The 11,394-nt window shown below is 41.8% G+C and overlaps 2 protein-coding genes across 8 annotated transcripts in view; one reads left to right on the top strand and one right to left on the bottom strand.

The window, feature by feature from the left end:
- LOC118338081 (dynactin subunit 1-like) overlaps positions 1-7,144 on the bottom strand; it is a 13,083-nt gene extending 5,939 nt beyond the window's left edge. For 2 of the 7 annotated variants that reach the window (XM_035675257.1, XM_035675258.1), the window contains exons 1-12: positions 7,012-7,144; positions 5,089-5,154; positions 4,777-4,971; positions 4,527-4,608; positions 4,403-4,434; positions 3,999-4,019; positions 1,941-2,093; positions 1,735-1,758; positions 1,012-1,209; positions 680-884; positions 502-580; positions 180-339 (exon numbers count right to left, since the gene is read on the bottom strand). In XM_035675257.1, coding sequence (XP_035531150.1) covers positions 180-339; positions 502-580; positions 680-884; positions 1,012-1,209; positions 1,735-1,758; positions 1,941-2,093; positions 3,999-4,019; positions 4,403-4,434; positions 4,527-4,608; positions 4,777-4,971; positions 5,089-5,130 — 1,191 coding nt within the window. In that variant the 5' untranslated portion in view covers positions 5,131-5,154; positions 7,012-7,144. Of the gene's footprint in view, positions 1-179; positions 340-501; positions 581-679; positions 885-1,011; positions 1,210-1,734; positions 1,759-1,940; positions 2,094-2,524; positions 3,611-3,998; positions 4,020-4,402; positions 4,435-4,526; positions 4,609-4,776; positions 4,972-5,088; positions 5,155-7,011 lie in introns of those variants that run through there. The other 5 variants (XM_035675264.1, XM_035675260.1, XM_035675259.1 and 2 more) reach the window with 5 other exon arrangements.
- Positions 7,145-8,117: 973 nt separating this feature from the next.
- tdrd7b (tudor domain containing 7 b) overlaps positions 8,118-11,394 on the top strand; it is an 18,590-nt gene continuing 15,313 nt past the window's right edge. The window contains exons 1-3 of the mRNA XM_035674871.1: positions 8,118-8,222; positions 10,028-10,234; positions 10,650-10,794. Coding sequence (XP_035530764.1) covers positions 10,028-10,234; positions 10,650-10,794 — 352 coding nt within the window. The 5' untranslated portion in view covers positions 8,118-8,222. The remainder of the gene's footprint in view (positions 8,223-10,027; positions 10,235-10,649; positions 10,795-11,394) is intronic.

The raw sequence follows: 11,394 nt of genomic DNA, 5'->3' as shown, positions 1-11,394 counted from the left end.
CACGCACACGCACACGCACATATGTACAGTTTAATTCTCAGGTGGCTAACCAGAACAGCCCATTGTTTCTTTTGAACGTCAATAACAAATACCTCAGCCTAATCCTTGTGTTCCTTGTTTACTGTATCTGACTCCGCAAAGCAGCAGCATTTCCTTTCTGTAATTACATTCATCCATACCTGCTCCTTCAGTTCATCAATAGTGGCCTCCGCCTGCTTGACCTCTTCCTGCAGCTTTTCCTTCTGAGTCCTCAGAGTCTCCAGCTCATTGTTCTTCTTCTCCATCTGCTTCTGCAGCTTCACATGCTCCTGCTTCTCTGAAGAAGACAGGTCACGCATCCTGAGGAGGAAAAGTAAAATCAAATTAAATGTCCGAAGACCAAAATGGTTACAGCTAAAATTGCCCAAACCCCATTCTAGACCTCTTCATAGACCCTTTTTAGGAAGGTTTTAAATTTTGTATTTACACTTTAATCAAACGCTTTTTAGACATTTTACTGACCGAACCAATGCTTCCTTTAGCCTGCTGTTCTGCTCCTCCAGCTGTTTGACATGATAACTTGAGGCCGCTCCATCTGAGCCTGAAGGAGAAAAAGGAAACACAGTGAGGGAAAGCATTAAATAAATGATTGGCATAACAAGAAGAAAGGGTGAGACACATATGTGAATGGAGTACAGACCTTTTTCTGAGATCTCATGTCTCAGGATCTCCAGGTCCATGGAGAGCTCCTCCACTTTCTCTTTCAGTGTGTCCACCTCCACTTGCAGTGACTCTGCCCGCTCTTCAGCCATCTCTTTGTCCAATGTGGCCATCTCTATGGCATCTGCGGTGTCGGACATCTCTTCCATGTAGCGGTCCTTGGACTCATGTGCCTCACGGGCTTCCTGTGAGGAGGAGGTACAAAATAATACTCTAGAAAGTCATGTATGCTGACACTGGAGCTGCCTCTTTCATTCTTACAGGCTAATTCCGACTTACAATCAATTATTAGTACTTTATTTTTCTGTGTACCTTCTTGGCCTCTTTTAGTTGTTTCTGCAGCTCAGCCTGCTGCTCCTGCATTTTGTTCTTCCACTCCTGAAGCTGCTCCAGCTGGATCTTGTGTTTCTCAAGCTCCTTCAGCTTGGCCTTGTCCTCTGTCCGCTTCATCTTCAGCGTTTCCAGCTTCTCTTCCAGGTCTTTGACCTGACCTCGCATTGATTCCTCCTCCTGGGAGGGAGGGATGGATGGATGGAGGGATGGATGGAGGGATGGATGGATAAGAGAGAAGACTGTTTTAATGTGCTGCCTATAGCAATTTTAAAGGATTAACTGGACTTTATTTATGTCCCAATATTTAGTTTTAAGGTTACAAAGAAACATAACAAAAACACTGATTAAGTGCCACCACCAAAAACCCAGAAAAAGATGTTAATGTAAATTCTGCTGCCCTAAATAAAGTTGCAAATAAGTTTCCTCAATTAATGGACTTCATCAACAGGAACCTCTGCCAGAAACTTTAAAGAGCAATGAAGGAAGATTAATGCATTCCCTCCAAACACAATGGTGAAATCGAGTATTTCATTCAGTGTCTCAAAGTTAATTCATGCATCATCAGCACCGTGGGGATATTACAAAACCATATTTAAGTTTTAAGAGGGTGTTCTGGGGGTCATTCTGCCCTCTGATGTTATGAGTTTATTAGTAAACTCATGCCAAGTATCATCAGCATGCATAACCATCAGAGAACTCTACCTGCTTGGAAATGGCAGGTTCCACCTGGTCAAACAATGACAACATGGATGAAATGGGACAAGCTCATTAAAATGACAAATGGAGATAATGGAAATGTTGATCTTTTGTGCTGGTGATATTAGACTAAAAACCTTTTGATTATAGGTCTTTATGAGCATAGCTTTCCCAGACACTAAAATGGGCTCTTCTAATTGTCAGTGACCCACCTTGCTTGGAGTAGCTGGGACCGTGGCCGCCGCTGCTGCAGGTGACCCGCTGGGCTGAGGCATGACGGGAGCCCCCAGTGCACCCTGGTGCGAGGACAGGCCCGCCTCGCTGACATCGCCAGACAGAGAGGACGACATGCTCTCGCGAGACGTCTATTGACCGATGCAGGTATACATTGGAGAGTGGCGGGAGGCAAAAGGTGAGGGATGAAACAGAGGAATGGTATTTGGTATTTGATTAGTATTTGAACGTCAGTAAACAATCCAAGAAGAACAAAAACAAAAGCTTCTCCCACAGTGAACCCAGTAGAAGAGTGAACATGCTGTGTTATATGCTGTGCCACTGTATTCATCTTGTGATAGCTTATAATAAAATACAATAATCTTCCCGACTTCCATGAGATCAGTCTTCCAGGACCAAACAGTTCACCTCACAAGCTCCCACAGACACCACTTTGAGTTCATTTATGTAGGAGAGTCCTGCACCTGTGCACCGAAAGGGCAACAAATCACCAGTTTTTATGTGACAAAACACAACACTCCCTGTGAGGCAACAGGTGAGGTCTCCCATTGTGAGAGCGTACCATGAGCGCCAGGCTGGGGCGGCCGGGGGTGCGTACCAAGAGGGAGGGGAGGGAGGTGGCAGGCGTGAGACGACTTGGAGTGCTCCACTGCCACAGTGCGATCAGAGACACTGCGTTAGGACTCTCAAGAGTTATTTGTAAAACTCAGCTGCAGAGTGAAGCCTTGTGGTTCTTAGCCATACGCATTGTAATTACCAAGTGCAGAGAAGTACAATCATCTTTTGAAAATAATTTTGAAAATGAAAAACATTGTGCATCACAACCTTGAACACAACACATAATCATCATCTTCATATAAACCTTAAAATGATTCAATACAATACTCACAGATTTATGTTCAGATCACAGTTTTAAGGTAAGTGTGCATTGAATTCCAAGGGTTACTTCCAGGTCATTTAATCATTTTACGAATGTCATGTACCTTCAACTCTCAACATACTAATACCTAAACCAATTACTGCTGTTTGCATTCTCTTATCATTTATGGCAAATATTTATTTAGGTGAAAACCAGCTGAAATGGGCCACCTGAAAGCTATAGTGATACCTGCCAGACTGTCCAAATAACTATTAAAACTATGTAAAGGGCCTTTATTAGAGGCACAAATGTGGATAATGAATGAAATAAATTTCTGTTGCACTTATCAAACCAGTGTAATCTTAGTTCTCTCCTTACTGTGTATATACTTCTTATCGTACTACACAAAAATGCATGGCCTTTGAAAACATTTCAAACATGTGAAGCTGTGCCCTTGGTCTAACTTGCCAAGTATTTCAAAGATGACACATGAAAATAAAACTCTTCAGAGTTAAACCATTCTATTTTGATGCTGTTTGACCTCCCTGTTTGCTGTAGACGAGCTCACCTTGGAAGAGCGGCGGGTAGAGGACTGGAGGAGAGGAGGAGGTGAGTTGCAGAGAGGGGGATGCACACACGCACACACACACACACGCACACACACACAGATATACACACACATCGGGTAGTGAAGCAAGAAAGAGATTAGCAGCACATAAGAAGCAGAGCCACTGTTAGTTTAAATCCACTGATCATAGCTTTGGCAGCTGCATGCACCATTTCAAAGAACAGTTATTCTTTATGACTCAAGCCATAGGAGCAGGATAAAATGTGAACTCATGCAACGAACATGAACTGTGAGGACAAGAGGAATGACACCATCATGATGACCTCTCTCTCTCTCTAAATGTAAACATTGGATGTCTTCACCAGAATAAAAAAAATTAATAAAATAAAGTTGGCAAACAAGCAACAACATCTGGTGTAACGAATGGAGTGTGGCCTCGGAGAAAATACAGTGAAAATGATATCTATCAATAACAGGTGATGTCTTCATGTCTCGTGCAAACGTTGTAAATGTAAAAGGGTAACTTAAATATAAAAGATGAGTAGCCACATTAGTGTAATTAACAACAACCAAGGCAAAAGCAAATGTGTTGAATTTAAATATTTCTACCTTCTTAACGTTCACAGGTGTCTGTAAAAGGTATTCAGAAAAACAAAAAATGACAAGTCAACCCAAAGCTGAGAGGCAAACAGAAACTCATTTTCATTGTACATGAAAGAAAAAAAGAAAGATTGGGCAACATTTTGAAAGGCAAAGCAAAGGGACGGAGAAAGGGTTGACAGTCATATCACAATTCTTTGGAGTGGATTTAGTTGCACACAAACACATTTACATTAACCAACATGAAAAGGATATGTAAAGTGTAATTTAAAAAGAGTGAGTATATGGACAAGCCATATTTCTTAAATCCATGGTACATACACAAAGATCCACAAGAGTCCAACCATCTTTAAAGCCAAGTCATGGAAACAACACACCAAAAAAAGCAGTGAGGTGTGTGTAATGTTGCCTACCTGCTTGGTTGTTCTGGGAGTCTCAGGGATTTCTAAAGGAAACAAATTAAGAATTATTATCTACTGTTATTATTATTATTATTATTATATTAACTTTGAGTTACTCTGTTACTCTCACACTCACCTTTTTGTCGGAGTATCTTTGCGAGGCCTGATTCAGGAGTATCTGGTGAGGTGGCACTGGAGCCATCGTCCACCACCTGGATCTGTACAGAGAGGCAGAGAAACATGGGATGTGATCAGGACAACACACACTTGAAAAACATGCAAAGGTCAAAATAAGTCAAAATTAGGATCCATGACTGAACGACTCTACACGACCATCAGACCCTAATGTGTCTTTACATCAAAACACAACACATACACACACCAACCTGGGACTGTCTGACAAATATCCCGTGGTTTTCCTCACAGGTGAAGTAGCGTTTCCCCTGCACGGTGCCATCATTCTTGCCTTTGGCCTCATTCAGTATGACGCCCACCCACTTCCCAGAGGCAAAGAGGGTGGCGCCGATATAGGCAACAGTGCCACGCTGACCCTTTCCTATCACCTCCACTACAGAGCCAATCTAGGAGAGACAAGAGGATGAGAGACGGTGAGTCATTGTACACTAGTTCATAGTAATGTCTTTTTTTCATTTCTTGCTTTTCCCTTCCTGTCTTGTCTGTATTGACTAATGACCTACCTTTGGAGGTTTGCCACTCTCCACCGTTCCTGCGCTGCTCATTTTGCTGATCAGTGGGCTGGTCAGCTGGAGGATTTGAGAAAAAGGGAGAAAGAAAAGGTGAAAAGTTGGTTACCAATGGGAATGAGGGGTACAGTGTGGCTGGGGGTCACTACAAACTAGAGAATTTATTGCTTCAATTTCAGAATCCCTCACACATGGTATCTTTTTATATCTTAATTTGGTCAAATAGACAAAGCTGAGTCAGAGTATGTATGACAAAGAATGTCAAATATTGTCCACCAGACCTGCTAAAGACCCAAACACACAGCATTGTTTTATGTGCAACAATAACGCCCCATAATTCTCCCTGCTCCAGCTATTAAGAGCAGTCTTAGGAATCAAAAATATTCAATGACAAGAGTCTTAGGGCCACAAAGCACAGAAACACACTCATGCACCCAGTCATATGTCCTGGACCACAATAAACAAGCCATATCCCTGTCTTTCTCACACAAAGACGCTCATTGAAGACAAACTAGGACTGCGGTAGAGTCTAATCCTTTTATGGAGCTTTAGGGACATGTGAATTCACGTTGCCTCGCAGTTTTAAACCACAGGGCAGAAAACTGAAGAGGTTTATCAGCACCGTATGATGTTGTTGCTGTAACACAGGATTTTATTATTTTCAGAGAAGCAGAAAGAAGGTTTGGCAGGATTCTCCAGAAAAAACACAACATAAGGTTAATGGAAAAAGGATTAAAAATTAGGATGGAATCTTTATCTTATCTCCAGGATAACTAATTACTCAAATTATATTCTTCCTCCTTTTTTTTTTCTGACGAGGACCCAATATGCAACATCTACTGTATGGTGAGTGACACAAATCTAAACTTGTTATAGGTGTAGTCATTACAGTGTAAAGATACTGATCAGGTGCAACAATCAAAATGAACTCTAATGTACTAAATAAGGTAGTATTCATTGTCGTCTGTGTTACTCACCCGGGGGGTATAAGAATGTCGCCTGTTCAACGCCATGGTAGCAAGTTAAAATGGTTTCACCTCCAGTGTGAAGACAAAGCTCAAGCACTAATTTAACTCCACTTTTTCAACTACATCCCTTCCTCTTTTCCAGAGGGAAGGGAGGATAATTATACAAGGCTGTGATTTCAGGGAGGGATCCCATGTGGTGCATCACAGACCGTCACAGCTGAGAGAGGGAGGGCAATATCTGGCTGCTGTGTCCTCCCACAACAGAAAACACATGGATGTTAGTGTGGTGCCTCACACTGAGCCTTTTAAATGACGTGATCATTTATGTACTGGCCGACATTTACTATATAGCTGCATTTGTACAGTAAAGAAGTAGTAACGTATAGAGAAATTGCTGTGTTAACGCCCTTTCTTAGATATATTATATCCGCGTATATCACAACTTCTATAATCTTGACATGTTAACAATGAGCTCGTTGAATTAGTCACTTAACGTTAGATAGCAGCTAACACAGGGGTTAGGTAGAGGGTCGAGTGCTTGATTAATCTAATGATTTGTTTTTATTCTGTCATAAAACAATATTCACGCGAAGTATAACACACTTGCAGAAAATCCACAATGCAATAAAACAGCGTTACGACAGAAGAGGGTGGACAAAGTACGAGAGAGAGAAATGTCACTGAATACAGGCTCTCCTGCTTCAGCCGCGTTCAGTCGAGCTAGGTTCAAAACAACACACACAGACACACACACAGACTTTAAAAAGACTCGACGCTTCACTTTGTCCTCCAGGGTTAGTTTGACTTAACAATTAGGTTACCTAAATCAACTAGCTGCATTAGCTTTACAGCTAGCGTTAAAACTGGACAAATCGGCTCAGCAAGGTCAGAAAGAGAAGAGCTGCTAAGACGCAAACACAGAATAGATTTATTTTGTAACTCAGCTCACCTGGCATACACAGAGATTGCTGTCTTTAAATGTAGCTCCTCAAGGTGTTCATACAGACAAACAATGCTCCTCTGTTGTTGTTTCTCAGATACCGAGCTTGGATATCGTCCGGTAGTCTTCTCCGGTTTTTGACAGGTCACTTCCGCTGAGCATATGAAGAAAAGTGTGAATGAGCGCCCCTGGTGGCTGCTCCCACTCATGACTGCCTCTGTTTTACTCACCCACACTGCACACATCTGGGATGGGATGGCCTCTCTTCACCATTTACCTTTTCTTTACAAGGTTTAATGGGAGTTTCTTCTTTCTCCCAGAGACCTTTGTGGTCATATACTGTCATTATAAGTTATACATACATACACAAAGAAATGTACAGGTAAACAAACAAGGTATGGACAGAGATCAAAAGGTGGTGATGGTCTTGAGTTTTCACAATCTGACTGAACTCAATCATCTATAAAACAAAAAAGCACATTATATTGCTATTTAAGTATGGATGGGGATGATTGTGCAAAAGCAGTCTATGAAGCAAGATGAAAGGCAGGAGTAAAATTAACACAATACGATACTGCACTATAATAAAACAGCATTTTTATTATTAAATGGAAATGTAAGTCAAACGTACAGAGTAGAGTAAGTTAATGAAAAAAGGAGGGATCAAATCCTATAGGGGACTGGAAATAAATCATTTGGGTGTGAACTGTTAGTTGGACAAAACAAGCTATTTGATGTCTTGGAGTCTGTTTAATTGTAATATATATTACTCATCTTATCTTAAACAATGAATTGTATAATCAAAAACTGTACTGTACAAATTATTTAATAATGTGAATAATTTATATATAAGAAATATATGGATTTGTTTGGACTTTTGTCTTTTCAGAGGAGAAACCTGAGTAAGAGCTGAACTTACAGAGTGAACGTACAGCTCCAGCACACATTACTCTATAAAATGTACCGTTACTGATGTTTCTCTGTGGTGGGACAGGACACTGTGTGTTGTGCTGCGGGCCCTGGATGCATATTGACGTGTAATTAGCCAGAAGCCGGTGCACAGCCGACCAATCAGGAGGCGGAGGAGAGGCAGTGCCTGGACCGGCTGGCAGACGCTCCGAGGACAGAGCTCCGGCCGCAGCTCAGCCCTGTGGCGGTGACAGCACTGACAGCGACTGGACCAGGTCCTGACTTCACCACCCCTGTCTGTGTAGAGCAAGGTAGAATCCTTCTTATAACTTTTATTCTGACTTACATTTACTTTTTAGAGTACTTGCTCCTGGCAAAGTTTCGCCGGGTGTTTATTATACTTGGATGGCTCGAAAAGCTTGCAAGCTAGCGAGCACGCAGCAACGTACTTCCGGTAGAGATTTTCAGAATTATAACTTGTGTGACTAATATGCCTAGAACAAAATATTCGGCGAGTCTCTGTGGTTTTATTATGAAGGAAACATTTATGTGCTTCCGGTCGTTGGGTAACTTTCACCAGCTAGCTTCACGAGCCGCTGTCCAGGAGGATTTAGTCGATGTTACGCGCTGTATGGTGTCCTGGGCGGACTGTACACCGTGTCTGGTACATTGCGCCGGCTTCACTCAGTATTTCAGGACCATTTAACCACAGTTTTGTTCAGAGAACGAAAAAAGACGGGCAAACTTCATCCCAATAGTTTGGTCCCGATGGAGGGTGTGGAGTGGAAGTGTGACGCGTTACGTCATTCATAGTTTCCCTGTCTGTTGTCTGCGCTGCAGAAAGTGGCCAGATCAACAAGTGGCCGCAACTCACACAGTGCGCAAACATTTGACTCATAACTAGTCAGGTAAATCTGACAGAGCTTTCACCCTTTTCTTCATCATCCATCCATCCATGCCCAGTACGGGAAAGGCTATCATGTACATTTAAAAACATTCTTTGTAGAGACTTTATAGAGGGAGGTCGCGAGAGGAGATGAAAACACACAAACAGGGGTGACTGTACAGATCACACAGTAGGTTGGACACTTGCAGTGTAGCGCTGGGCAGCGCTGCGTTAGTTGAAGCTGCTTGTTGAGGGTGTGTCTCCACGTCCGCAGGAGTCCAGAGTTTTCTTTCACAACGAATATTTGTTGAACTCTTACACTTTTTACGAAGACCACAATGGCTCAGGTTTGTACTTTATGGAGTTTCTGTAAATTCCTATGTAGGGTTGTTTGGTTTGGCTGCAGACAAACTCAACTCAGTGGTTGTTTTTCCTGCAGGGAGATGGATTATAACAGTGTTCACAACAGAGGGGAAATCAATAACATCTTCAATCTAAAGCCCTTCATTAAAATGTCTCTACCTTGTGGCTGTAAAAAACTAGAGCATTTGGGAGTGAATAAAGTCACACACCTGCCTATTACAGTGGAATGGCAATTGAAAAGAGACAAATAGATGTGGCAGATACATGTTTTGATCACAGAAAATGACTTTATATCTAACAAAAAATACATATTTTAAAGTACATGACTATACATAGAAAACAAACTACCTCCATTCATTCCAAACCAACATTTCTGTCTGCCATTGCTGTCTGTAACAGGGTTGTAACCTGATTGAACTGCAGTTAATAGAAACCTGCCTAACCAGTCAGCAATTGGCACATGCAAAAAACTCAATCTATGTGCACACTGTTGCAATTCTGAATGGGTTTACATCATCATCATTATCACTTTACTTCCTGGCTTAAATGATTTAGGGAAAACAAAATTGACAAAAAGCTTCAAAATGAGTTTGTCAGGTTCAGAGGATTGGTTCGTCTGTTTGTTTTCTTGTTCCTTTCTTCGTTTACATGGTTTATATGAGCTAGTAAATATTCTTTAAGATCTGTACTTCTGTTAATGTATGATTCTGAATATGTAAGTATTTCTCTCTTCAGTGTTCATTAGTGTAGTTATTTTTATGGCAGGTGTGGAGCTGTTTCCGTTTCTACCTTTCAGCTTTCTATTCCTGCATCAGTTTTGTTTATTTATTTGCTTATTTATGGAATATAGGAATTTTTTTTTCCTAGATGGCTGACGTGGAGCTGGTGAAGAAGATGCTGCGGGCCGTCCTCCAGGCCAACAAAAGCGGAGTGTCATTGTCCCGTCTGCAGTCAGAGTACAAGGAGCTGACCGGAGAACAGATACCACACAAACAGATGGGACACAACCACCTGGACGCACTGCTAGCCAGCATGCCCACTTTAGTCCGCATAGAGCGCAACCGCTCTGGAGAGGTGTGTGTGTGTGTGTGTGTGTGTTTGTGGGACTGATGTGGGATGGTTGGTTTGAAAGATAGACGTGAATAAACAAGACTTTCTTCTGCTTACAGCTGTTTAGGAGCAAGGGTCATTAGCAGGCAAAATTTCACTGGTCTAGAAAATACCTGTTTCTAATCCAGTATTTCATCTCATATAACTTAAAAGGATTCATTCCAGATGACTGATAACAAGCTACTATAATGAGATTTCTCTGCTATGACCCCCCTTAAGATGCTGATGATATTGGTGTTATGTGGGTAAAGTTTCAGTGTATCCAAAGCGCTATGTGCATGGTTTGGATGCACACCTGGAGGTTAATAGGAGGTTATAACTCTGATGAATCTCTTATTGATATTAGCGTGTGTCTGTCTGCTCCTCTCCATCTCTCCAGACGATGTGTTTTGCCTCAGGGTCCAATGAGACGGCTCATCTAGCGAAGGTGGTGGCTCGCCAGCGCAGCTCCAAGAAGACAGGCCGACCCCACCTGGTCAACACCCAGATGAGGGTCAAACCGGCTGCCCCACTCGTCCTCAATGGTAAGATTTTGGACCACCATTTTGGGGCATTTGTCTTTAGCTTGTTTTAAAAATCATTATACCTTCTGTCATTGCTGTTATTGAACTCCATTCCAGCATTGTTTAGCATGCAATATTTTGGGCTAGTCACTCAACTATTTTGGTCAGTAAGAGGCTAAACAACTAAATTCCAAGCTAACTCACTTTATGAATACAGAATTGGCAAGGCTTTGGATCTCATGGGTTTTCAATTACAGTATTCAACAGGAAACAGCCCAGTTTCACAAACTGCACATTCCACCTGTAATCTTATAGACTTTCCCTTTTACCAGCCTCCTCTGGAGAACACACATTTAGCTCTATGTTTCTTTGGGAATTCATCCTAGGTAATCAACATTGGAATTTATATGACTTTGGTTTTGCACCACAAACAATATACTGGGAAGGTGCATCATCTAACTATTCTGTTAATTATTTCCTGACAATCAAACAAAAGCCCTTTTTAAAAGGGCCAAAGGCCTTTGATTTGGCCAGCTGGCCACTGACTGCATATCTTTGCTGTATAAAATCCCTCCTGTTTGTATATTGGTGATGACAATTTAGTTTTTTGCCCCTCTTGTC

Source organism: Morone saxatilis, unplaced genomic scaffold (genome assembly GCF_004916995.1).
Source record: "Morone saxatilis isolate NCDOM2014 unplaced genomic scaffold, NCSU_SB_2.0 Contig4, whole genome shotgun sequence".
NCBI lineage: Eukaryota > Metazoa > Chordata > Actinopteri > Moronidae > Morone > Morone saxatilis.
The sequence above is the reverse complement of the archived record's forward strand: the minus strand, read 5'-3'. Positions and strand labels throughout refer to the sequence as shown.